Source organism: Gadus macrocephalus, chromosome 19, assembly GCF_031168955.1.
Source record: "Gadus macrocephalus chromosome 19, ASM3116895v1".
NCBI lineage: Eukaryota > Metazoa > Chordata > Actinopteri > Gadiformes > Gadidae > Gadus > Gadus macrocephalus.
The window spans coordinates 11,469,567-11,496,307 of NC_082400.1; the positions used below are offsets into that span (position 1 = coordinate 11,469,567).

Sequence of the window (26,741 nt, forward strand, 5' to 3'; positions counted from 1 at the left end):
TTTTTTTAATCGATTTTATTCCTTGTCAAATATCTCCACTATACATAATGTATACTATGATGCCATTGATAAAAGCCTACTTTGGGTGCTTGACAGCAAATGTGAAACAATAAGATGAGAAATAATGTATCTAAAACCAATATATTACTTTGTGGAATTTGGGAAGCTTAATGGGTAATTAAAAAAACTACATAATTTGAGTATGACATGCACCATGTTAGTTCGTTTTGAAGGTACATATGTGCAACCCTCACTTCTGGTCAATATTAAGAGGTTCTGTTAAATATTAAGTCGGGTATTCGTAAAGCTGCATCTGCATGCATTGCCTTGTTTTATATTACAAAATATGAATTTGGGCGATACACTGACAGTATTTCAGGGACAGGCCGATAAGCTCCTCCCATGTGAGACGCCCGTATCTCCTCCAAACCTCGTCCCAGTCGTTCTCAACTCATGACGGAATGCCTGGTACGGGATGCTCTAAATGAGCGTTATTTGTGATGGAGAAGGCGGGACTTATTGAAAGAGGTACATCCGTTTCCGTTGCGTGTTTCGGTTATTTCTTTCTCATAATATTTGGAAAAACTCCATAATGATTCTCCTGTTCGTGTTTTTCTTTTTAAGTTCTAATATCTCACTCCAAAAACTGTTAACGGGCACATAACCCAGCTAAAAATAAATTGCACACCGGAAATGGCGTTGTGATAGACCGGCATAACGCTACAATTAATGACCCTCCCTCTTCCTACCAAGTATGGGAGGCCCGTGTCTATTTGACGTTGAGGAGGGAGGCCCGATTCTATTTGTCAGCTTTGCGGCGGGTCTCCATTTTCTTCGGACCGATATACTCTGGAGTAGAAAAGCAAAGACTTTGAAAAATGAATGAAGAATACGACGTTATCGTTTTGGGCACCGGGCTGACGGTGAGCAACACCGACTATACTGATTGTTCTGTCTTTAAGAGTTCTAATCCTTTGCAGGCTGTTCTTGTCGCAGCGCGCGACACCGTTTCCTCTAACATTACACCAAATGGGCCTAATCATCACTACGTCAACGGGCTAGTTAACGCTAGCCGCTAATGCCGTGCTCCTAGTGACACGTACATTTTTGGTTTTCTTTCCCGATCCGGTCACTTTGTGCACTATGGGGGAAATGTTGGAATATCCTTTTCAAGTATTTAAACAGTAATGCAGACTGGCAGCTTACTCCCCCACCACAAGGGACAGCTAAGGGAGGCTTTCGCGATGATTAGCTTTTCGATCGACCTGACATTAAGCTGGCTAGTCGTTTGGTTACGACGTGTCTGACATGTATTCGGTACCGCTCTGCGTAACTACAATATACACTGTTCATGCGGCCACCGGAGCGATGTGGAGATCTTTAAATGTTTTCCCCTGTTGAGGAAGCGGATTCAGATCATGGTTAGCTAGGCTAGGCTCTGTGCGGAACTGACAGTGTGTGGCACACCGTAGGCTGTACCACGGCCCCGGGAGCAAGGTCTCCCGTGGCCGGGAGGGGGGCGATTCCAGCCAACATTAATTAATTCGAAGGCATTATTGTTATCCGTAGATAATGATATATCCTAACACGGTTTATTACAACCTCATTACTGGTTATGAAGTGCTTATTTAGGGTTTAACGAGGCGAGGACGACTCGGATCTTGCAGGAGCATCTGTACGCCTCAACACCGCCCCCGTCAGTTGAGACAAAGACGCAAGTCGTTTTATCTTTGGGTTAACGTACTACGTGGGGAAAAACCCCAAGTGTAAAGTTTATTCGAGAAGCCTATGTTTGTGCCTGGGTCTCAACTTCGGACCCTTGTGGATGCTGTTGGTTAAACGGGAGCTCGAGAGGGTAGTGTTGACTTGGGAGTCGTAGAGAAGAGCTGCTCTGGAAGGTCCGAAGCTTCCTTAAACCTCCTAAAACCGTAAAAATAAACACTAGCGAAATACATGAGATGGTATCATAACCTGGTAGGACTATTACCGTCTAAGAAAAACAATAATGTTTTCGAATCAATTATTGGCCGCTGGACTTAACCCGCAAAAGTGGACAATAATTATAACTTAACTTTGCTGACGGGTCTTATTTCTGGAAGTGAACACACCGTCAGTCATATTTGGAGCAAGGCTAAGCTTCCTCCCTTTATTGCTCTGCTGAATAAACAGACCGTACACTGGCAGTGCCTCGTGTCGGATCATGTGACGGGATACTAGGATAGCAATACACGTTAAACTCACGATTGTCTGATGTGGATCACTGATTTGGGCAATGCATGCCCTTGATGCGTAGAGGTGGTCGGGCTATCTAATGGTACTACTGAAGTGGTTGAAATTATAGAATCATTTTATGTGCTACACGGTAATGGTAAACCATCGATGAACAATATAAATATAACCCTATACTGTACCGTCTTAACCTCGGTCAATTATGCATCCGGGACAAATCGCAGCAAGTGTACAACTCGTGATGAGTATAGCACTTTACATAATGGCCTACGTACACTGTCCTGTCACTCAAACCGGGAAATGCAATTCACCTGCAATTTGTTATCCGGGGACCTGATACAACTTTCATCGTTAACGCTAGTGTTGGTTTGGTCTTTCCTGCCGATGTACATTCCACAGGAAGTGCTAATCGGTGGCTTTCTGCTGTTCCGCGACTGTAGAGTTCATGATTTGGCAGCCCTGTAGAGGAGGGCTGGAATTTAAACATTCGTGTGCACTGTGTTAGCTCTCGGATGGGTGTGGTTGACCACGTCAAGGCAACTGAAACTACACCAGTGACCTCCGTTGGAGACAGATAAAGTCATGTGTGCATTTTTACACATCTCTAATGTTGTTGTGTGCCTCTGACATGGCCAGATGTACATGAGGTTGAACCAGTTCCCCATTTTGTTGTCAGTTAAGTCAGTATTTACACGAACCAACCAGTTCCCCTTTTTAGATATAGATGGATGGATAGATGTATGTAGGTAGATAGATGGACAGTTTCTATCACAGTATCTTGTTCATAGTTTTTTTGTGTTAAGAATGTAGCAGGTTTAATCTTTTAAGGTGGGCTAGCTTCAACCAAATCTTTTGAGTCCCTTGAAGAAAATCTTAGCAAGACTTTAGCAATGATCCTGCAGCACAGATAAAGTGGCTTCTAGTCAATGTTATGCTTGTCTTGTATACAGCAACACAGAGATAATTATATGCTGCCCTCTTAAATCACTCCTTGTCTCGCTCAGCCCACCTGTATTAAAATCACTGACGTCAGAATTCTCGGGAGATTGAACCCGGGAGCAGTTTATCCCTCCCATGTGCTCGCTCGGCTTCCTTTTTCTGCCTGACGCTATTCTCAATTTCTCGCACTCGGCACGTCAACAAGTGTCTTTCATCTCAGGGCCTTGGGTTTAGCACGGCCATCGGGCGGGCCTTGGTCACAAGTCAATCAGAGGACGTAAGCACAAGGCATCTCCCTTCTCCCAAATGATTTCCCCCGTGGGTGGTGTGGGCGTTATCGACGCCCAGTGATCTGATGATCCTTGTCTTCCAGCTATTTGGGGATAATGTTAATGCAGACACTCTCCCCAGACGTTGAAGGAAATATTGCTTCACCATTAATTCCCTGTTTTGTTTTATTTTTTGTGTAAAATGTGTATAACTGCACTAGCTGTTGCCCTATACAGGAGATTTCTGGCTTAACGCCATGTTTGCAATAATCCAACTGCCAAGACCGCTGATTTGAAGTCAGGGAGTGTCTACTAGTTATAAGTGTCCAATATATTATCTAATTCTAGTACCCCGGCCACAGGGTCTTTATTGTGAAAGGATGTTGACTAAGTGGCAGTGTACATGACCAGCCTAGGGAAGCCTTAACAAGCCATTGCGTGGTAGGGTTTCAATTCCGTATTTTCTTATTCAGGACACTCTTTACAGAAAGCACCCTTCATAGTTGTCTAACCCTGTAAGAAGGGTCAACTTGTTTCTTCTCCCCCTTTTTGAAGCTGGCTATAATGAACTAACTAAGTCACCTATCTATTGTTCCGAATTTGAGAGTCGGAAGGATAATAACAAAAACAGTGAGAGAGTGGGGCAGAGATGCTTTGTGTTTCCCCTTAATGAATGCCTGGTCCCTTTTCCATAGAAACGGGTGTTCAGTTTTCACCTCTTTCCTTTGTGGTGTTTTGACCACCAAACCCAGAAGAGGGTTACATCATACAATCAGAACTTGGCTTTGCCCCTAAAAATTCTCCTGCTACGAAAACATTGCATCACTCCTGCTTTGCCAACACATTTTTGAGCCTCGCATCAAAATAACCATTATTTATTCTTGATGAAATGTGGATCAGAAATAAAAACTCAACACTTCTAACATTCTCTTCTACGGCTATTTTGAATTGAATATTAATTGAATCAGTAAAAAATGTTTGTGCAGAGGTCTGCGTGGCTTGTTAAGTAGCAAGGGAATGATCCAGAATACAGTCCATTGAAACCACATGACTGGTTGCGTTCCTCTGCTGCTCCCCTGCTGTAGGCTGACTGGCCCTGTGGTCAGAAAGGCCCGACTCGTAACGGAAATACGCATGTTTTCCCTTACGTGCTGCCAAAGCCCATGTCTGATCCTGTTTTGGAAATGTTTAAAGGCTGCTATTCTTTTGGACATTTAGTGTATTATCGAATGCACTTTATTTAAACTATTAAATCCAACCAGATTACTCTTCTGAGGTTATTCAGTGGTCGAGCATTGGTAACCATTTCATCATTTAGTGATATTAAAGCCCCCTTTATATTAATACCTCTGTATCCGTCCTATGAAATGAACCCAGTGCACAACACAGGACTAGAAAGTCCCTTCATCATGATAACTTGCTGTAACCGCATTTGTCGTTGAATGTGTCTAGAAGATCGCTGTGGGGAGAGCGTTGTAATGTCGGCCTCTGCTGTTTATCTAATTGGCTTAACCTCGTCTGGTCCAACAGGAATGCATTCTGTCTGGCATCATGTCGGTGAAGGGGAAGAAGGTGCTCCACATGGACCGCAACTCGTACTACGGGGGCGAGAGTGCGTCCATCACCCCTCTGGAAGACGTAAGTTGACCGCGCTGACCCTCACGCTTGATGAATATAAATGAGAACTGCCATCAACCTACCGCGGCCACACCCTACTGAAGGTGGTTAATGGGCCCGATCCTGCCCTTTAAAAATCATAATGCAAACAAAAGGGTTGGTCCCCATGTTGAGCTCCCTGGTTGCAAGCCACAAAGCCATCCTTTTGTGTTGGTGAGTGGCAATACCTGCCCTGCCTGCTTCCACTTAGGCATCAGGGACGTTTGTGGCTTTCATTTTCTTTGGCTTTCAGCCAAAAAGCTTATTATTATTTTATTTTTTTTTCTGTCAAACTGAAGAATGTATGAGGAAACAAACAATCCCAATTCAAATGTATACATTTCTTTACCCCATCTTTAGCCTTGACCCTACCTCCTTGCGTCTGTCTGTCTGTCCGTCCGTCCGTCCCACAGCTCTACAAGCGCTTCAACATCCCCGGCACCCCTCCTGAGTCGATGGGAAAAGGTCGTGACTGGAACGTGGATCTCATCCCCAAGTTCCTCATGGCCAATGGTACGCGACATCTCCCCGAGCTGCGCGGCCCACAGCCACTAGTGGGGCGTGATGGATAGTTAGGCAGTGGCTCATAGGGATGCGTGCCAGCTGTTCCCTTGCATGGTCGACACCGCCCTGGGTGTAGGACTGTGTGAATGTGAGGCACTCATTGAAAAAGGCTTTGAGTTGCCACTGGTCAGAAAAGTGCATTATAAATGCAGTCCATTTACCATTTCTTGTAAATGGGGCTGCAGGATTAATCGTATTAAATACGAGTGATGATCTACCTTTAGTTATCGAACATGGAAATTACCGTTACAAATAACGTCTTCAAGACATGGATGTATGTATTAAAGAATCACCACTTATCAAAGTCCCCCTCTTCCGAGAACTGCCATTCGCTACACTGTTTTACACTTGCATTCAAAAGTGTAACTCCGTTATAATTGAATCCTCTTAATACTTAGGATATTTCAGTGAACTGGCAGGGCATAAGCTTTTCTTCACTAGACCAAAGGTTGAGTGTTGAATCCATCTGTCTTCTCAGCAGTGTAATATTTTTATAAATGGCTCACAAGGAAACACCTCTGATTCCTGCTATAAATTCCAGAAAGGGTGTTTTGGCCCTTTCTGAAAAGTGCCAAATGTCTCCATTCCTCACTGAAGCCTCAAAATGTTGACAGATATGTGTTTTTGACTGTGGTTTGCATTTTAAGAAGCATACCTACCTCTACATCTTACTCGCAGAAAAACACAGAAAAGCAGGTTGTGTAAGTAAGAGAAGACAAGAGACTGCATTTGATTTATTTTATGTTCAGTGTTGAGGTTCATGAAGCTGTTCCATTTAAGCTAAAAACAGGAGGGCTCCCTCTCTGTTGATAGGCCGATCCTATATCAGGCACCATCCTATTTTTATGTTGTTTTTCCTCCTGTATCAGGTAAATGAGTGCCATAAACATTTCTATTGAAAATAAAACCGTGATTTTCTATCATGCATCCTGGTAATACACTTTTCCAGTGTTGTATGGATTATCATAACTCATTAAAACCCACACATGCATTCAGACTTGTCAGAAGTGGAACTGTATAGTGTACCTAACTGTGTGTGTGTGTGTGTGTGTGTGCGTGTGTGTGTGTGCATGTGCGCAGGTCAGCTGGTGCGCATGCTTCTCATCACAGAGGTGACCCGCTACCTGGACTTCAAGGTGGTGGAGGGCAGCTACGTGTACAAGAAGGGCAGCATCTACAAGGTCCCCTCCACCGAGACGGAGGCTCTGGCATCCAGTAAGTCTCCACTGGTCAGGGCTGGGACATCATGATTGGCCAGTAGAATGGGGATGGTAAAGGTGATCTATGTAAGATCAAGAGTTGGAAAGGGAATAGGGAGAAGTATTTAGAAAATAAGCTCAAAACGGCCCCCTCCTTCTCTGCTCCCTCCCTTACTATCTTCCCCACCAATGAGGAGTGTTGCGTTCAAGCACCTGTGCTGGAGCAAGATAACGCCGTGTGCTTGGCTGTTATTGAAGGACAAGTTGGGTTCCCCCGAACCAATCAGGAAAGGGATGGCCAGCTTGCTCAAAGATGGACCGGGAGCGTTCTTAAATCCGAATGGTCTCGTATAGGGGCATGCGTTCATTCAGAACAGATATTCTAATAGAGCATTGCACTCACTATTAGCAGACTGGTTAACACCTGGCTATGGTATGTCTAACGAATTATACCAAAAAATGATGGCTCTTAAATCTTGCCTACAGCCTCTTTAAGTCAGGGCTCGACAGGGTGGGTTCAAGTGTCATTGCTAGTTTTCTTTCAAATGGTTTTATTTTATTGAAGGTGACAAAATGGCATAGACTACTTAATACAAGATCGGAGACTTGTCAAGCTAGTTTGTTAACGATGCGCACGTCTCGTACGACAGGTCTGATGGGGCTGTTTGAGAAGAGGCGCTTCAAAAAGTTCCTAGGCTTTGTGAGCAACTTTGACCAGAACGACCCCAAAACCCTGGACGGTGTGGACCCCAACAAGACCACCATGAGGGACGTGTACAAGAAGTTCGACCTGGGCCAGGATGTCATTGACTTCACGGGCCACTCGCTCGCCCTCTACCGCACAGACGAGTAGGTCTACTTTAGTGTGTGTGTGTGTGTGTGTGTGTGTGTGTGTGTGTGTGTGTGTGTGTGTGTGTGTGTGTGTGTGTGTGTGTGTGTGTCTTACAGTCAACAGCGTGACTATTTTCGGATATACTATATCTTCTATATTCCCTTTGTAGATGATCGCTTTCCTCATTTCATTACCGATATCTTGTTACTGTGCTGGTACACATGGCAGAGAGAACTCTGTGGAGGTAGAGAGTTTATGAATCCCCAATGTGCTCCTTGTGTTTCAGATACCTGGATGAACCCTGCCTGGATTCAGTCAACAGGATAAAGCTGTACAGCGAATCTCTGGCCAGATACGGCAAGAGTCCCTACCTGTACCCCCTCTACGGGCTGGGGGAGCTGCCCCAGGGCTTTGCCAGGTGAGCCTACCCCCCTTAACCCTCCCTTTAACCTTGCCCCCAGCCAATAGCGGATAGGTTTGACCATGTGACAGGAAATAACAATTTAGGGTTACACATCGATAAGACTGCTTGGCCTGTAGATTGTATTCTGAAAGATGTAACTCTGAATTCTAAAAGATCCTTTTGGACCCTGCGCGGGACAAAACACGACTTCTGCTGTGAATGTTTTACTCGTATAGTTTAGACTACGTTGTAATCTGCATACTTTTCTAGAAGGTCTTTGAAGATCTCTGTTACTAAGGATCATTACTTTGTATTGGTCGTATTCCAAAGCATAATGGTGTGAGCAGATATCAATCACGACGACAACCATTCTTTGCATCATTATGTATGAGGCCATTGTCCTGGATCTTTGAACGGGGGTTGTCTGTGCGTTTGTCCCTCCCAGGCTCAGCGCCATCTACGGAGGGATCTACATGTTGAACAAGCCCATTGAGGAGGTAATCGTGGAGGACGGCAAGGTGGTCGGGGTCAAGTCTGAAGGAGAGGTAAGAAAGACTTGACATTGGTTTCATTCACCAAGGGGGAAACCCCGTGCTTTGAATTACATGCTTTTTTTAAACCGGCGGTCAAATTGCAGTCATCCTAAGTTGGATACTTAAATGGTCATCATGCTTGGCATCATTTCCTTTATTTGATTAAGCAGTGCTCCAAAGGCTGGTTTTAAAATCACAGTGTGCAACCTCATTTTTTCATGATAGAAATGAGCAGGGATGTTGGCGCGTTAACGTCATCTGTTTAGGATTCATGTACTCCAAACGGGACCTGATTCTATGAAGCCCTCCTCTTGTATCAGAAGATACTCAAGCACAATGGTCCCCATTTAATAAACGATTCTGCTCTGGGTTGCCAAGCTATGCGTTTGTTACTTAGTTTATGCATAAATTCCTTTCTCAATCCCTGGTAACCACCAATTTGTTTGAAACTCGCAGTTGACTAAGTTGCACCAAGAAAGTAATGCCCTAACCAGTTACCGCATGGTAAATGCGTCAATTTACACTTTGATGTTGGTCATGGTTTACATCTACAATGTAATCGAGGAAGTGCTCGAGACGACCAGAGAGAATGACGTTGATTTGTGTGGCGCAGGAATTAAATCAGTTAAAATGTAAAACCGGAACAGGATCCTGTTTAGAAACCGGCTACCGTTGCTGGGATCTGTGCACTGAGCCACCTCCCCCCCCCCCCCCCCCCCCCCCCCTACATAAATGTTCACTCGTCTCTCAACCCTTACCATAACTCTCTCTCTGTTCTCCCCTCTCCACAGATTGCACGCTGCAAGCAGCTGATCTGTGACCCCAGCTACATGATGGACCGCGCCAACAAGGTGGGCCAGGTGATCCGTGCCATCTGTGTCATGAGCCACCCCATCAAGAACACCAACGACGTCAACTCCTGCCAGATCATCATCCCCCAGAACCAGGTCAACAGGAAGCACGGTGAGCACACGCAGGGCGGTGTTTTGTTTGTACAGCAGCACACTTTTTGGAGTGCCGTTGAGGTTAAAGGGTGATTTTCACTCTAAATACAGAAAAGATTTAGTCGGTTGAATGAATGAAACTGAAGTCATTATTTTACAAGTGTCTGTCCCGTAGTGGCATATGAAATGCCACGATGAAACCAACAACGAAAACTCATCGTCATCGTTGTTGTTGTTGTTGTCGTCACAGACATCTACGTGTGCATGGTCTCCTGTGCGCACAATGTCGCTGCCAAGGGTAAGTACGTGGCCATCATCAGCACCACCGTGGAGACCAACGAGCCCGAGAAGGAGCTGAAGCCGGCCCTGGACCTGCTGGAGCCCATCGAGCAGAAGTTTGTTAGCACCAGCGACCTGTATGCCCCCACCGACATGGGCACTGATAGCCAGGTCAGCGCTCCTCTCACATCCGGCGGCCATTTTAAAACCCATTTTGAAATGCAAGCAAAAGGCTATATTCTCTTAACTTGGACATCGCCTGGAGAATTGCGTTAAATCTGCCGTGCGTACGATTTGAGAGTTCATCAAAAATGACGAGGAGAAGAGCTAGATTTAGAAAAATATGCTTGCTTGTCCGGATTGACAAGCAAGATTGAGTCCCTGTCCCAATTGGTCAGAAATAAGCCATTATTTTAAATGGCTTAATGTACAGGTTCTTAAGCTATTTGGTTATTATCAGAGAGCTACTCTGTATATTGTTATTTATGCGGGCACTATATCAGAAAAGGGAGGAGGTCCGAGCATGCAGCCGTGCAGGTGTAAATCTTGCGCGTGACCCTTTTCTATTGCTGCACCTAACGGGTGCCTTTCCTCTCTCCCCTCCGGTCCAGATCTTCATCTCCCGCTCGTACGACGCCACCACTCACTTTGAGACCACCTGCGATGACATCAAGGACATCTTCAAGAGGATGACCGGCACGGACTTTGACTTTGGGGACATAAACCGCAAGCAGAACGACATCTTCGGCGACGCTGAATAAAGGCGCCCGGGTCATTTCGGGGGTCCCGACGTCGCCGACCCTTCTCCACCCTCCCCCTCTCCCACCGGTCCCCGAGGCTGACGCCGACCCCCAGATCTAACCGTACAACTAGGAGAAGAGAAAAAAAAAAAAAAACGTACACAATAATGTACCCAAACACGCGAGCGCAGGCAGTTGATTTTCCCGTTTGTTTTGTTGCCCATTCAGGAAACTGTAGGAGGGTAGGGGGGGGGGGGGGGGGGGGCTGAGAGCTGGGGTTTTGTTCTGATTTTATTTTCTTCTAATCTCATTCTCAAAAGGTTGCACTGAGTTCCGATTATACACTAGGCCCACACAACCATCATCAATCATGTTCCACACTCTCCTCTCCTCGGACCAGGAGCACATATTCCAAAGATGCCAAAATAAATGATGTATCAAATCAGTAGATAAAATTGTTCATTGGATTGGGATTAGGAGGGGGAGGGGTGTGGCTGTCCTTCTTTATCTGAAGATTTAAATAGTGTCATGCCGAAGTACGTGGAAGTTATCTGACATCAACAGCCATGTGTATTTGTCCCGTGAGTTTTGTTATTTTGTTTTTGGTTGAGGTAAAAAAACGAGTGGCTTGGCTTCTTCTGTGGTGTGCTACTGAATGTTGTCTTGCAGTGCTCAGTGGCTTTTAAGAACGTCCCCCTTTAAAAACCGTTTTATTTGCGGGTACGACTGACGAGATAATATGCGAGATGTGTCGATTGGTAATTCGAGAGTTTATGCAGTGAAAAGGTGTGGGAGGAGCCATCACTATCCAACGGCTGTCAATTACACCTCGGTAAGGCGTCTCATCGACACTATTGTCGCCCGATCCGGGCAAAGCGTCGTACTGTACTGAGCCAAGCCAGTACAAATATAGTTCAGCATAAAGGCGAACGGCCTGCTCCTGTTTGCAGAAGCTTAAGTAAATATAACGTATCCAAGGAGACATATTATAGTTCCTGTATTATGCAAAAAATAAATAAAACATGAAGCATTTAAAGAGCGGTTGTGAGTGAAGGGGGCGGGTTTTGATTCGCTTTAGAAGGACCAAATGTCGACTACATCAGTATTGAATTGATAAGAGCCCTGTATTGTCATCAGTTTTTAACATTGTAAAACATGGTGGGTTCAAATGATTTCTGTACTGCAAAGTAAAAAAGAATGAAAAACCAAGTCTTTCCGTGTCTTGTTTTGATTAAACGTATTCCTAATTAAATGTTGAAAGCTGTAATAGTATAATAATTGACTGACCTAGAGTTCTCTGCATTTGTTTATTACAGGACATGACTAAACCGAGACATTGATACTTCTTTGAGCATATTTTATGAGCTGGCCACATTTCAAGTTTCTGAGGCATGTAAAAACGTAAAAGTAAATCCGAAATTAGGCAATTTTAACAAATTAAAGAAACAAGTCGTTTGATTATAAAAAAAACTACTACTCCCACAATGCCTGGCGTTCCCAACCCGTCCATCAGCATCGCTCCTCCTAAAAATATGCCTAGAGCAGGGCTTGCGTACTACTCCACGAGCTGACTTACGTACAGAATGCATTTCTTGCTAAATTCTTGTTGACATGGAAGTAACAGCTGCTCGCCGATCGTCTCTCTGTGATACAGGTGAGCTAATTTCACAGCAAATAGATAGGCTACTTGATATTCATGCCATAACGCACAGAAAAGTAACCTTATATGTTTAATGTTTTTGTTTTTATTTTATTTCAACTTTGCGTAGTAACGACAGCAGCTGTCATTGCCTCTTTTTTTCGGACGTATATGTTTGTCGGACGGGGGTGTTTCTTTTGACAGAGATCTGTTGCTACTGTCCAGGTTCCTGGGCCGACCGGACGGCCCTCCACGAAGCGGCGTCCCAGGGCCGTGCGCTGCAGCTCAAACAGCTGATAGAGAGCGGAGCGTCGGTCAACATGGTGACTGTGGACAACATCACGGCTCTGCATGAGGCCTGCATACAAGCACATCCCAACTGTGTCCGGATGTTGTTAGAGGCGGGGGCGCAGGTAAAGTGAGATATAATGTAATGTAAGATAGGCTGTGTGTGTGCTGGTGTTAACTGGTTATATGCCGCTGTGTTTCTTTTCTTTGGTATATATTTTTATTACTATATTATGGCATTGTTTGAGACTTTGTAGGCCAATGACCATAGCCCCCGTTCATGACTAAATAATTCATAGTAAACGTACTTGCAACCAAGCTCTTTGGTACATGATCAGAAATACCTTTTTGATCGAAAGGATGCTTGATATTAATCCACTTAAATGAATCAATACCTTTAGAATTCTTGTTCCCAATGACATTTTATACGTTAATAAATGTAGTACATATTTTCAATTGCCTGAAGGTTTCATGGGTCCGTTGTGCTTTCATCTTGCACCCTGGCGCCCCCAGGTGGACGTCCGGACAATCCAGGGCAGCACTCCTCTCTGTCACGCCTGCGCAGCGGGCAGCTTGGCTTGCGTAAAGTTGTTGCTGAAACGTGGGGCCAAAGTTAACCCACGTCCCCCAGCATCCCCTCTTCACGAGTCCTGCACACGAGGTCAGATACTACACACAGGCTCAGAATTGTTGCATTACTTTGCATGTAAGTCAATGGTTAATAATGACACTAATAATAATGAATGATTGTTGATTATGATTAATGATTCAGCTGTTCTTTGGCCTTGTGCCTCGTGTCCCCCTCAGGTAATGTGGAAATTGTGAGGTTGTTGATCACCAAGGGGGCGGAGCTTGAGGCCTGCGACACAGACCACACCCCCCCTCTTCACACCGCCTGTGCCAAAGGCCATGTGGACTGTGCTCTGGAGCTCCTTAATGCAGGTTGAAGTAGAACACAGTCGAATGTCAATGTTCTGGTCAATAGTATCACTGTTTTTCCATTTTTTTTCAGATTCATTTTGGGGTCATTTCTGTTAAAGGTCCAGTGTGTAGAATACTTTGGCATTATAAAAAACAATATCACATAGAATCTCATGATTTTTCATAACCTTAGAATGAGCCCTTTATATCTTTATAGTGAGCGGGTCCTCTTCCATAGAGCCCGTCTCAGGATTCAGCTGGACCTATAGTTACTTAATAACTAAACTCAATTTATAAATGTATCATCAAACCTCATCACTTGATGCTTTTTACTCCATGCTGTCGTAGACGTTGACCTTCTGGCACCTTACAGGCCAGTACAGGCCACCGTAGCTTCTACTATTTGTTAGAAAGGTTCGGTATGTTCAGTTGGTTGCCATCCTCAAACTCGCCACTGGATGCCACTAAATGCTACACACTGCACTTTCCCCCTGTGTTAATCAAGTTATATTATACAAATATATGTAATAAATAGCAATGGTGTTCACTTAAACGTACAGTGCTGCACTCATTATATATCTTTAATTAATATGGAACATTAAAGAATCATCGCATCATCACTTCATTATGACCATGTCTTTTTATTATTATTCCTCACTCAGGCGCCGACGTGAATTCGTCCAAGGCGGAGGAGACGGCGCTCCACCACGCGGCGCGCGGCCAAACGGCCGACCTCATCGACCTGCTGGTGGAGTTTGGCGGGAACACGCAGGCCCGAGACCGCCACGGCTGTAAACCCATGGACTACACTAAACCCAGCACCCCCGCGGGAACCTGCCTCAAGGCTTACGGGAGTAAGGCTACGTCGAGGGCAATTCAAACATACGGTCCACGTGATATTACACACAGTGGGTCTTTGGGGGTGTGACACGCAATCTGGTGACCCCACTAGTTCCAGTGCAGAAATAAGGCTGGCCAAATAGACATTGAGGCATCAACAATAAAGTACAATTATGACACATAACCCCGAATAGCACATGAAGAAGACAAGGTTTCTAAAAGTTAGCTTCTAAATGTTAGCTTGCTACTGTTTTGAGCCAAGATGGAACCAAGGTCGCCGCGAGGGAAATGGCCCATCCACGAGGTGGCATGTTGCTTCTTGTCTGACCAATACAACGTTTCCATCTTTTACCACAGGCACCCCCCTCAGTCTACAGCAGCTCTGTAGAATCCGAATGAGGACGACTGTGGGTAGAAGAGGCTTGGAGGTCATAGGTCAGCTGGACATATCTTACATCATCCGCGGCTACCTCCAATACACTTCTTATCAAACGTCACCAGCCGCAGAACTGTGATGGGATTCTCAAATGATGTGTATATGTATATGTTATCTATATTTGAAGATATCGGATATATTTAATGCTAAAATGTGTAATTTAAAACTCACTGGAAATAATATACAATGATTAAGATAAACTAGACAAGATGTTAGGTTGTTGATGAAAAAATACCTAAATAAATCACCAGTATGCTTACTGAATGAAAGAAGAGTATCTACCCCACTATCCATAACCGCCTCATTCTGGAGGAAGCAGAGGCTAAATAAAGTCAGTTGTGATTGTTTTTCTGATGGATTAATATTACCATCCACGTGTCATCGAATGTGTCCACAAATGTGTCCACAAATGTGTCCACAATGTCCTTTACCATGCTTCATATTTGCCCACCTGGAGGCTGAGGGATTGCCCTGCTCCAATCACTACTCTACAAGCACAACATTGGACAAATGGTGTGGAGTATCCTCCAATAGGACACACTATTGGACACTGGACGCTATTGGCTGATTAACACAGAAAACAAGTGTCAGCAAGTGAAACTTGAAGTATTAGTTTAGCCACTGTCTGTGAATGCCTTGTGTTATAGACTTCAGACATGATTTGTTTACTGGCCAAACGTACCTCAGGCTTTTGAAGAATCATTTGTTTATTTACTTAAATACAAATGTGGACTGCCTTTATCCTCTTCCTGAGGGCATATGTGATAATTCAACAAATACGATGATACAATTGACTTCTATTTATGATTCTTCCAATGAATCTAGCCGTTTGCGTGTGTGTTGGGATATTTCAGTTGCAGAATCACATTGTTCATTATGCACCTATTTTGATTTGCAATAAAAGAACGGACGTAAACATTTCATGACGACTAGCATAAGACAACTTCAATTCTGGCTTAAGATGACGCCTCCATTAGGGTAACCTTGTGCAGTACCTTTAGTTAATTTGACACTCAAGTTCTCTAACTTCTTGATTGTTAATATCCAATGGTTGGTTCATTATGACTGACAGGTGTGTATATTGATCACCCACTGGGTGCTACTGGAGATACTGAAGAGGGATTCCAGGTCTCTCTTAGGCTCCATCCCATGGTCTACAGCCTACTGATAAACTGGCAACAACGCTGGGCTGGAGATTTACAAGTGGACTGGGAAGGGTTTGACTGCCACATGGTGGAAGATGGTTTTATTATTGTGCAGTAGGTACAACTTGTTTTAGTATAACAAAGAGGACCCGCTCCCTATGCAGATATAAAAATCATGAGATTCTATGTGATATTGTTTTTTATAATGCCAAAGTATTGTACACCCTGGACCTTAAACAGACCTTTGACATATGCTTAAGTATAAAAATTAAATAAATTAAAATGAAGAAAAAACATCATTCTCAATTCACAATAACTATGACTAAACCTTAAAACCATGTCGTTGGTAACGGGCTTATATGATTTTGTGGTGGTGACATGGCCTTTGTATTTGCCTGCTATAAATTGTAGGAAATAAAAACAATAACAAAATTAAAGATTGAACTCGGTATTAGTTCGCCCTTTACTTTTGGGGGTAGAGCACGATAAGAAACAACAGAAATCCATAATTGACTAACTTACTTATTACTTTTTCTTTTTGAAAGACGGTCTACAGATGAAGATAAAATATTTTATTCAATAAACTAACACTAAGCAATTGATCATGAAGAGCTCATTAGAGGAATCGATTAAAACGCATCCATTCATGAACCCTATCGTTTTGGTGAACCGTGCAGCTCCAGTAGAACAGCACGCGCTCTGTACGACGGACCGACATGGTGGGAAAGAGAGGGACTACAGCAAACACAACCACAACCTCCGACCAAAAACATGTCCCAAAACACTGCGCTACTGCTGCCAAATGATGTAGAAACTCTAAGGAGGAGGTCTGCAGCCAACAGCCCAGGTAAGGGCCAACAGTCGGTACTGTCAGCGTATATAGTTGTTGCATTTACCTGTGGCATAAAGTTTAACACGCGTAGGCCTACTTGTGCGTTCAACTTCAAACATGGAGTCCTATGGACTTTTTGGAAGTGTACGTTTATAGTTCGATTTTTTCTTTTTAATAAAATTATAATACGAACTTTTAACTTTATAATTTGGTATTGTTTTTTTTAAAATTTGGCCTCAAATGATTATTGTATTGATTGATTGTATCACCTGCGTCTCTACGTCACACCAGCCCATGCCATTATGATCGTGTTAGCGATGTTTCTAATCGGTCCTTCAAACAAGGTGTGTTTCCTAATACGATACTTTGACACCCATGTATGAACATTCGTTTTTTTGTGATTTGGGCGTTTTCTACACTGACCTTGTGTGTGGTTTTAATTGAGTGCTCTCTTTATGACGTGCATTTTGAGTTGCATAGGCCTACTTGAAGGATCTCCCTTTAAATCTCGATGCTTGTTTAGAGTTCATCATCGCTGTTTAAACTTGAGGTGCCTTATACTAATAGGCACCTGATGTCTTAAATCTCAATAAAATTGCCTGCTATTATTTATTTTTTAGCCCAGCACTGAACGAGTTTTGTAAAATTCCAATGTCATTTTTTGACCCATGCATAATTAAATTGGTTATGGGATTTGTAGTAGACTCCGTGATGAAAAACGTAGCATCGTGCATGACTGTCAGGAGTTTTTGGTTCGTCACAGACCGGCCTGGCGTCAAATTACTTCATAATAAATCGAGAAACGCACCTCTGAACACTGATCCTGGTCTATTCATTCGTTTCTGATGAGATTTCAAGTTTATTGTCATTTTCAGAATTATAGAATCATCTAGAGAGTAATGTCAATACAAAGAAACAGAATGGACATCTTTTAATAACAATACGTTTTTATAAAAAAAATCGACTTCTGTTTGGAGTTGTTTTAACGTTATTGCATATTTTGAACTTGAAATAAAGTTTTTAAGTCGCATTAGTTATTCTCCAGGAACTAATTATCATTATTGCCGGTCACAAATCTTGATAGAATCCTGACGTTGTGTGTGTGAAACATGGATAGCAGTAGTTGATGTCAACATTACTTGATTTTATATTTTCCTTAAAAAGCCACTGTTATCATTCTTACATTTTTGTGGAAATTACAGCATCAATTCTTACAAGGAAAGAGATCAGGAAACCGCAGAATAAACCTTAAGACCTATGTTTAGAACTTTGTATGCACTTACTGTGTGTTGTATGTCCTGCCACTTAAAGATAGAACCTGGCATTGTGTAGCGTCTTATCTTAGCTATCTTTTGTTTTTGAACACCTTTACTGTACCGACAGCGATTTATTGTTATTTCTCTTTCTTCTGTCAAATGTACTTATTGTAATTCGTTTTGGATAATGGCGTCTGCTAAATGGCCTAAATATAATAGTAACTTAAAGTAATACAAAAGCAGAGCTGGTCTGCAGAACACCTGCTTATAAAGCTTCAGCAAATTGTTTATCGTCTTGTGCTGTGATTCCTCCCATGAACTCCATGCCAAGGTTGTTATCAAACAATTCCTTGCCCTTGAAAATGATTATGTTCCTGCTAAGGGTATTGTCAATATCTCCCACAACAGCCAAGTCTGACATCACCCATCCATTATGCCCCCGACTATTCAGACTGCCGTGACAACCCTGAGCAGCAGCAGCAGCAGCTGCATCCTCAGCATCCCTGGCTGCCACGGCAACCATCTCCAAGCGAAATACCATCAGTCGGCCCCCACGTCCCAGAGCTTGGCGAAACGTCCTCTCAGGATCCTTCTCAGTTCCTTGGACTCTTTACGCCCAAATGTTACCTGGCCGTCCACAGAGGTGAGAAGCACTCTCTCAGTAGCTGTAACCCCAGCCTCTGGACCAGTTGTTCTCAATCTGTGGGTCGGGACCCTAAAGTGGGTCCCAGCAGGGAAAGATGGAGGCTCACAGCATGCAGAAGAGAGAAATGTGTTTGTCCAATACATTTTTATAATAAAAATTGTGCAATTGTATTTTCCATAGAAAATGGGATTGCTAGTGAACAGTGATTGACAGGTGAAATGGTTTCCGCAAACCAATCAGGGTAGATTGGTCAGTAATAAGCCGGGTATGGTCTAACATCTAAATGGTCTCATACAGAGATGCAGGCATGCGGTCAACTAGAACAAATATTCTCACATAGCATTTGTGATAACTAGTGACGGATGGCAATGACATTCCTTACAAACGACCCTCTCAAATGATAGCCATGAAGACTCGCCTACAGCACCCGCTGACGTGGCTCTAACCCAAACGCTGTCCGCGGTGTGACCCTCACAGGGGGCCAGTTTGGCACGCCGGCCTGCTCCACCTCCACGCAGTGCAGTGATGACTACTGGCGCAACGCCGACACCGCCAAGGCCACCATCCGGGCTGAGAACGAGCTGGAGGCCAACAGAGTGGCCAACAACTACATGGTGAAGCATCGTCTCCAAACACCCCCCGCCCCTGCCCCATGAAATGTCTTATAGTGGCACGAGGGAGCGGTTTTCTCCCACCCAGCATGACTTTGAATGTGCAACATGTAAAAGTATTATTATGAATTGTTCAGTGATGTTAATCCTTATTTCAAACTCACATGTGTATAAAAATACTGTCTTGATCTACGCCCCAATGGTTTCGTGGGCCCAAAAGTCCTTGGGGTCACGAAACATTTTCTATTGAAATGTAAAACCTAGGTCTAATGTGAGGTGATGACACTACTTCCTTTGCCTCTTTCTCACTGTGTGTGTGTGTGTGTGTGTGTGTGTGTGTGTGTGTGCGTGTGCGTGCGTGCGTGCGTGCGTGCGTGCGTGCGTGCAGTTTGGCTTCAGGAAGTGGAAGAGCCATGTGACGGAGAGGCCCCTGGAGGACCGTTCCGTTGAGGTCCGGGAGCTGTACTCCGAGCTCAACGTCGTCAAGCCAAACGCCGGCAGAGGTCTCGCATGTCTTTTTCCTATCTTTTCGCACCCATCCAAACACCCGCTCCCCCTCTATTTGATCAACTAAGGCGCGCACACACTTAAATCGTCCATCGTACCACACAAAACGCATTGATCGATACTGCATGAGTTCCAGTTATTGTTATGAACATGCGCTCTACTAATAACCCATAACCTTTCTACTGCAGTTTTTTTATACTCTATACAAAAGCAGAACTGGAACGTTTCTCAAGAATAAAACGTCTCCATTCATGACTCCATCCATCCAGGGGTTGATTTGTGAATGGACACTAGAAAGCCACTAGAGGTCGCTAAAGGAAAGACGTTTACAGTGCAGGTTTAAATAAAGGTTTTATTTTATTTAAAGTGTTCCATTCCCCCTAGTCTATTCTGTTCATCACTGTTTTCCTTTATTTCAGGCTATGCAGTCACCTGTGGAAACGTGTTCTACGTCGTCATGTTTGGCTGGTGGATCTCGTTGAGCTACTTCTTGTTGTGTCCCATCATGTATCTCACTATATGTGGCGCCCCCTACGGTCTGTGATTCTACGTCTGTGTGTCAATAACATGTCTGATTCATGTGTCTGGTAGAACCTCTCTTGGAGACGGTTGGAGACGTTGACAAATTATTTACTTTTCAGGGAGATTATGTTGGAAGCTGACCTGCTTCTTCATGTGGCCGTTTGGAAAGTCAATAGAGAAGGTAGAGTAACCTTTTTCATTGTCCTCGGGTTCATCTAATAAAGAGGGTCGGCAAAAGCAGGTTTCTACTGCTAACGAGTCCCAGAGGGACATGCAACACATGTGGGCTTGTTTATGCCAATAGACGACATGGGTGGATCCGTGGCGCCTAATTAGAAAGAATTCCCCCTTATTCCTGTACCCTTAAAGGTGTACTCTAGTGTTCATCATATAGGGAACAATTGGAACACGTCCCTATGCTTGCAGGTCGGTGACGGCGGGACGCAGGGCCGGCCAAAGGTTCCCCACTGTGAGGCTATCCCTGAGGAAGGGGACGAGGAGGGCGGGGACCCCGACCGGGTCGCGGAGGAGGACGCCCCCCTGTGTGTGTCGTCCCCTCTGGCCGTGGTCATCCCTGTCCCAAGCCCCCCGGAGGACCGGCCCCCACCCCGGCTTTGGGTGAGGGAGGGGGGGGTTGTGTGCAGTTGTACAAGATTTTAGGTTAAATTCGAAACGATATCGGCGATCAATTGGCCCTTTTCACACTCTGAATGAATAATTCATGTTAATTGTAAATGAACACTACTATTGACAAAATGAAAATGGTTAATTTTGAAGACGTTTTTCATAGATTTTTGTAAATTACCAATATGTTGTGGCAACCCGCCACGTTGAGCCAACCAACTCCTCCCAAACAGGACACCATTTAGTTCGGAAAAGCCAAAAAAGGGCATGTTTAATTACAGAACATAAAAGTCTCTCTAAAACACAAATAACGTAAACCTTGAGGAATCAACGGTCCCCTCCTTCGTGGGTGGAATCCCGTCACCCACGAGGACCGGTCTCTCCGTGCTGGAGCTCCAAGGCTGGGAGAGCCCCGAATGAGTGGAGAAGCGGGCTATTTAAGCCCTGCTTCTCCACTTGTTCCTCAGGTGCTCTCAATATCCTTAATTGGCCCAGGCCGGGTTGCCACAATGTAAAATGCTATTTAAAGAACTTTGTAAATGTGAGCCTCAGAAGTCGAGGCTCGCAAGATTTCGGCTGACTGTGTTGTTGAGCAGATCGGGTGAAACGGATGGTGATGGATTTCTCTCTCACACTCACTCTCACTTAAATCCACAGTGTCGCTTCAGCACCTACGTGTGGCTGGTCGTGGCCTTCCCACCCCTAGCTGTGGTCCACTCCCTGGCCTGCTGCGTCTCCTGGCTGCTGGTGTTCACCATCCCCGTGGCCAAGATGAACGCCCGCACCCTCACCACGGTCCTGCTGCTGCCGCCGGAGAACGTCCAGATCCAGACGCGAGAAAAGGTACGGGGCTCAGTGCACCTGGTGGCCATGTTTGTTCCCCCGCTTCCTGGGTTGGGGGGACGGTGGGCCTGATTTACCAAAAAGAATAATTGACAATTCCAGGGTTGATTATATAGAATTTAGCTGGTTGAGAATTTGATTGCAAGAATTTTTTTTTTTTTCACAGACCTATATTTCTGATACCAAGGTGGTCCTGTGTTGCTATCAAGCCGTGAACTGGTATTATTATAAATATACTTTCCAGGGCATCAACATCTTTGCTCTCAGTATCCTTTTGTGCGGCAGGACCAAAGCTACTGTATGCTTCTTTGCATCATTTTCGTGAGGTGTCCAGGCCTGCTTCTCTATGGTCTTAATGAAATGCCTAATTAGGAAATGCTTTGGTTAAGATTCAAGTGCTTTAATTACGGTGTACTTTGTTAGAAATGCTGTTGCCATCTGTCAGCTTTTAGTGAGTGAAATGCTCTAAGAGAATATCTATCTATCTCCTTTCTCATGTGTTTGCATTTATAGGAGATGATTCATTTTAGACCGCTCCCAGCTCATTTCTGACCCATCAGAGGATCTTTTCCCTGATTTGGTTCGGACAATCAACAACAATCAATCAGATTCGGGCACAAAGCCTCGTTATAGCTTGACGACAGGTGGGTGAATGAACAAAAGGTCCAATCAGGGAGGGTCCCGGCTGTTTTAAGGAGTACATGGTGATCCGCCTGGTTCCAGTCTGTTAACTACCTCGGCGCAGCGGTCCTTAAGTGGTCGCCCCTGCAGACATCCTCCCGCTGGTGCTGTCCACGCTGGTCCTGGGCTACGTGGACCGCAGCCACCGCTACACCAGCATGGGGGCCAAGTTCCTCACCTCCATCGTCTCCATCATACCGCTCTCCTACTACATCGGCATGGGCATCGCCAGGTAACGGCCCACAGCTCGGCCCGACGGCATGGAGGATGACCACAAGATATGCATACGGGATCATTGATGGAACAACTAGTGAATTTTTTTTAAATTGGGACAAATGCAGAAAGTGTTGACATTTATATTTGATGATAAAAGATGATACAACTATAACGTCATTTAGTTTTATTTTTTCATTGGTGTGTGTGTGTGTGTGTGTGTGTGTGTGTGTGTGTGTGTGTGTGTGTGTGTGTGTGTGTGTGTGTGTGTGTGTGTGTGTGTGTGTGTGTGGCTCCACAGCATATCTGCCCAGAGCAACTTTGCGGTGGGCGCGGTGGTGAACGCCACGTTCGGCTCCATCACGGAGATCACCTTCTACATCACGGCCCTGCTCCAGGGGTACCACGCCCGGACCAAGTGCTTCGAGGAGCTGGTGAAGTCTGCCCTCACCGGGACCCTGCTGGGGTGTATTCTCTTCATACCCGTGAGTCGACCGTCCTGTGGTCCCCCCCCCCCCCCCCCCCCCGTTCGACGGGCACATTCTTCCCTGTGTGAAACGGACGTGGTGCGTGGTGTGATATGTATCCTCAGGGTGCGGCCGTGTGATTTGAAAGACTCCCTCCACAAACCGGGGGAAGATTGTAAACTGTGTGTGTGTGTGTGTGTGTGTGTGTGTCCCCTCCACACAGGGTATCTGTATGGTGATCGGGGGCATCAAGCACAGGGAGCAGCGGTTCAACAGTCGCTCGGCCGGGGTGAGCTCTGCACTGTTGTTCATATCAGTAGGAGGTACGTACACACGCACAGCAGGTCCTTGGCAGGAGGAGGGAGCATCGATTCTCATTCAAGACCGATTTTATTCAATAACTTGTTTTGGTAACACTTTACATTGCTGTGTACTCGTAACAGTGGAGTTAAACGTGTAATAGACACGGCATGTAAAATCTCAACCCAAGTGCTGAACTTGCTCCCTCAGTCCCTATTGTTCACCTTATCCCTTATCCCCACTGTGTAGTTGGATGCTGTTCCATACTGTGAAGTGTATGCTGTTGTATAGAGTGACATTGCTTATTACACAGTAACCCGACACTCTTGTAGAGTAACACGAAACCCAAGTGGGATCCGAGCCTCCCCCCTTCAGGTCCTGTGTCGGTGCCCTTGTAGGTGTGTTCGCCCCCACCCTCTTCACCAAGGCCTTCGGGAGTCTGGTGTGTGAAGGCTGCACCAATGTCCCGGGCAACGGCAGCGCGCCCTTCATCTGCAAGGACTGCTACTATGACTTTGTACGCTCCCTTTGGTTTTGCTGTTCTTTTCCATAAAACCAAAAGCCGCGGCCAGCTAGTGTGCAGAACCAAGATGGCCCGCTAGTTGAATGAGGCCAAAGTTCTTGCTATATTGGATTGCTTTTGTTGGATGTAAGGAGGCTTTGATATGTGAAGCGAATAGATCAACTTCAGAGTGATCATTTATGCATTTTGCTCTTTGTTTATTACCAGAGCCAGTCGAACCAGCAATGGATCCTTACCCACACAGAGTGAGTATTTCTGCCGAATCATTTTGTCCAGGCATCATTTGGCGAAACCTTATCAAAAGTTGATTAACCTAAAGATTTTGTCCAAAGTAAAGGCTAAAATAAGCTTTTCTTTATCTGACGAGCAGAAAAGTATTCATATTTATAACGATGTATGAATTTCTGAAGCATTAAGCAGCAAATATATGTCATTTGTTCTTGATCAATCATCGACTATTTGGATATGATTACTTATTTTCTGTGAGTCAGCCCTAATGCTAATACTCTTTAAATGTCTTGTTTCCCGCAAGGCCTCTGGTGTACACCATCGCTGTGCTGCTGCCCGTCGCATACCTCATCGGCCTCATCTTCACTCTGAAGACCCACAAACACATCTACGACATCCACGTCAGCGAGGGGCCCGGCGGGCAGCGGGGCCCCGGGGCCCAGGGTCAATACCCCCATGGAGGGGAGGGGCCGGAGGTCACCACCTGCATCAACGCCGACTTCATCACCACCAGCTTCGGCACGAAAGGTAAATGTGTGTCTGTGTTTTTAAATGAATGGAAATCTTTTGTTTGTTATCGTTTTGATCTTGTGTGTGTGTGTGTGTGTGTGTGTGTGTGTGTGTGTGTGTGTGTGTGTTCGTTCTCCAGTAGGCCACCATGTACTCCACTGGTCGAGATGGAGGGCCTTAGTGGTTCTGATCATCGCCACGCTACTCATGGCTGCCTGCGCTGACCTCACCACACAGAACATCCATCCTATATTGTCCTACAACATATCCCAGGTACGTTGTTGCCACACGCCCAAACTGGGTTGCAGCCCTCTGGTTGGCCGGTCGGGTACTGTAATAAGGAAGAATATCAGTTGGATTGATTATTTTGTGTGTGCATGTAAACAGACTACTATTCATTAGCTTGTACCTTGACATGTCAAGGTACAAGCTAATGAATACTAGTCTGTTTACCTGCACACACAAATTAATCTATCCAGTTAGACTAAATTAACCTTTTTAATTGATCAGCCTGGGGGAATCCAGGACAGGTTCAAGGAAGCCAAACGTCCAAAGTGGCCGTTGAACCGAGCTTCCTTTATGACCCCATGTTGGGTGGTGATGTGAGCCCGTCTCCTCTCCCCTTGCAGTACTTCATCGGGGTCACGGTGCTGGCCATGGTGCCTGAGCTCCCAGAGATCGTCAACGGCATCCAGTTTGCCCTGCAGAACAACATCAGCCTCAGGTACACCTCCCCCATGAGCTGTCTGCTCACGGGACCACCTTCAACTATTTAAAGGGGTGGAATTATGCCACCAAGTGTGACTGTGATTACCCATTACAAGCCGTTTGAAAATCTGCCTTTCCCTGTGTTTTAGTGACATCACAAGTGGGGAGTGTCCGCCTAGATGTATGATGGCTAGGCTATCCATTATACAGCTTCTTAAATGGCTTGTTATGGCTCATCACAATCATACCTTGTGGCATAATATCACCCGCTTTCACCTTCCTGTTCAGTTTACCAAACTATTACAAAAGAACACTGCCTTTACTTATTATGAATGGGCATAGAGTACGTCAGTTTCTAGTTTTGTGCGTTTTGCTGTCGCTGTGTGTGGACAATGAATTGAATGCATCAGATGATGTCTCTGGTGCTCCACTACAAACGTGTGTGTTTACTTTTTCTCCCCAGCCTCGAAGTGGGCAGCTGCATCGCGGTGCAGGTCTGCATGATTCAGATCCCGCTGCTCATCCTCTTCAACTCCTTCTACGTAGGTCTTCACCTCTTCCAGCGGCAACCTCTGCCCCGTTGTTCGTTCCCTTGGTTCGCTGACCTGTACTGCGTGTCTCCCCCCCACCTAGGACGTGGGCTTTGTGCTGGTGTTCAGTGACATCCATCTCTGGGCCAGCATCTTCAGTGTCATTCTGGTCAACTATATTTTTATGGACGGAAAAAGTGATTACTTCCAGGGTATGTTTTGCATTACATCGTGACTTGGTATATATTTTTTGCAGATGAGGGAAGGTAGTTACCATGGTGGCCAGCAATCAACTGACATGCTCACTAGGACACACGCCAAAGAAATGACATTTAAAGGCTGTGAGATGACTAATTAAATGTTCAGTCTGCATTAAGTTCCCCCAAGTCAGCTAGTGTTTAAGAACAAGATGGCGATGAGGTGACTAAAACAGTTTGTCTAATTGTGCCCCTTTCCTGTACTGCGTTGGCCTCCAGGTACGGCTCTTCTGATGGTGTACTTCATCCTACTGGCCCTCTACTTCTTCGCTCCTTCACCTCGTTCTTGTTGATCTGCTTTGTTTATGAATTAGACTGTGTACTGTTCTGTAAGTATTTGTTTTTGTTGTTGGATTTTAAGACTTCTTTCTTCCAAAATATCTTGTGTTGTTATGCCTGGCGTCTGTAAATCTGAACTTTTAAAAAGTTAAAAGTACGGTAAAATGAGTAAATCAAAATGTGAAATATCAAGTGGTGATATTGTAATAAATGCATTCATTTCCTAAGTTGGCATCTAACATGTACATTATATTAATCTTATTTGTATCACTCTGAATAGGTTGATTAGTGTACTGGTTTCTGAACTATTCCTTAAATGTCTGAAAGTGACTACTGGGAAAAACGAAA

General features: G+C 44.8%; 3 protein-coding genes across 4 annotated transcripts; all 3 read left to right on the forward strand.

Annotated features, from left to right (window-relative positions):
• The first annotated feature begins 750 nt into the window (after positions 1-750).
• On the forward strand, positions 751-11,796 carry gdi2 (GDP dissociation inhibitor 2). The gene is made up of 10 exons (XM_060039133.1): positions 751-923; positions 4,968-5,075; positions 5,507-5,606; positions 6,738-6,872; positions 7,507-7,705; positions 7,975-8,106; positions 8,537-8,636; positions 9,416-9,587; positions 9,819-10,018; positions 10,459-11,796. Exons 1-10 carry the CDS (start codon positions 879-881, stop codon positions 10,606-10,608), a joined length of 1,341 nt encoding a protein of 446 aa, XP_059895116.1. The 5' UTR covers positions 751-878; the 3' UTR covers positions 10,609-11,796.
• Positions 11,797-12,083: 287 nt separating this feature from the next.
• Positions 12,084-14,926, forward strand: LOC132448072 (ankyrin repeat and SOCS box protein 13-like). Its single transcript, XM_060039136.1, has 6 exons — positions 12,084-12,241; positions 12,452-12,639; positions 13,028-13,175; positions 13,322-13,456; positions 14,098-14,289; positions 14,633-14,926. The coding sequence occupies exons 1-6, from the start codon at positions 12,199-12,201 to the stop codon at positions 14,788-14,790; spliced, it is 864 nt and encodes a 287-aa protein (XP_059895119.1). The 5' UTR covers positions 12,084-12,198; the 3' UTR covers positions 14,791-14,926.
• A 1,419-nt stretch (positions 14,927-16,345) lies between these two features.
• Positions 16,346-26,616, forward strand: LOC132447725 (uncharacterized). Of its 2 annotated transcripts, none has more exons than XM_060038664.1 (20): positions 16,346-16,703; positions 18,396-18,587; positions 19,068-19,204; positions 19,590-19,704; positions 20,128-20,244; positions 20,350-20,411; positions 20,657-20,848; positions 21,512-21,697; positions 21,864-21,963; positions 22,469-22,610; positions 22,893-23,076; positions 23,282-23,381; positions 23,757-23,875; positions 24,089-24,126; positions 24,414-24,637; positions 24,762-24,892; positions 25,249-25,343; positions 25,791-25,869; positions 25,961-26,069; positions 26,334-26,616. In XM_060038664.1, the coding sequence occupies exons 1-20, from the start codon at positions 16,628-16,630 to the stop codon at positions 26,405-26,407; spliced, it is 2,472 nt and encodes an 823-aa protein (XP_059894647.1). In that variant the 5' UTR covers positions 16,346-16,627; the 3' UTR covers positions 26,408-26,616. The 2 variants fall into 2 exon arrangements, with proteins under 2 accessions (XP_059894647.1, XP_059894646.1); XM_060038663.1 differs by having other exon boundaries at positions 16,348-16,703; positions 24,759-24,892.
• Positions 26,617-26,741: the final 125 nt, after the last annotated feature.

Excerpts from the sequence above, each read along its gene's own strand:
- gdi2 (XM_060039133.1), top strand. The coding sequence starts at position 879 with ATGAATGAAGAATACGACGTTATCGTTTTGGGCACCGGGCTGACG. Across the intron at positions 6,873-7,506 it reads GACGGAGGCTCTGGCATCCA|GTCTGATGGGGCTGTTTGAG; the intron begins GTAAGTCTCCAC and ends CTCGTACGACAG. Across the intron at positions 8,107-8,536 it reads CTGCCCCAGGGCTTTGCCAG|GCTCAGCGCCATCTACGGAG; the intron begins GTGAGCCTACCC and ends TGTCCCTCCCAG.
- LOC132448072 (XM_060039136.1), top strand. The coding sequence starts at position 12,199 with ATGGAAGTAACAGCTGCTCGCCGATCGTCTCTCTGTGATACAG. Across the intron at positions 13,176-13,321 it reads TCACGAGTCCTGCACACGAG|GTAATGTGGAAATTGTGAGG; the intron begins GTCAGATACTAC and ends TGTCCCCCTCAG. Across the intron at positions 14,290-14,632 it reads CTGCCTCAAGGCTTACGGGA|GCACCCCCCTCAGTCTACAG; the intron begins GTAAGGCTACGT and ends CTTTTACCACAG.
- LOC132447725 (XM_060038663.1), top strand. The coding sequence starts at position 16,628 with ATGTCCCAAAACACTGCGCTACTGCTGCCAAATGATGTAGAAACTCTA. Across the intron at positions 16,704-18,395 it reads GTCTGCAGCCAACAGCCCAG|ACTGCCGTGACAACCCTGAG; the intron begins GTAAGGGCCAAC and ends CCGACTATTCAG. Across the intron at positions 24,893-25,248 it reads TGTCCTACAACATATCCCAG|TACTTCATCGGGGTCACGGT; the intron begins GTACGTTGTTGC and ends CTCCCCTTGCAG.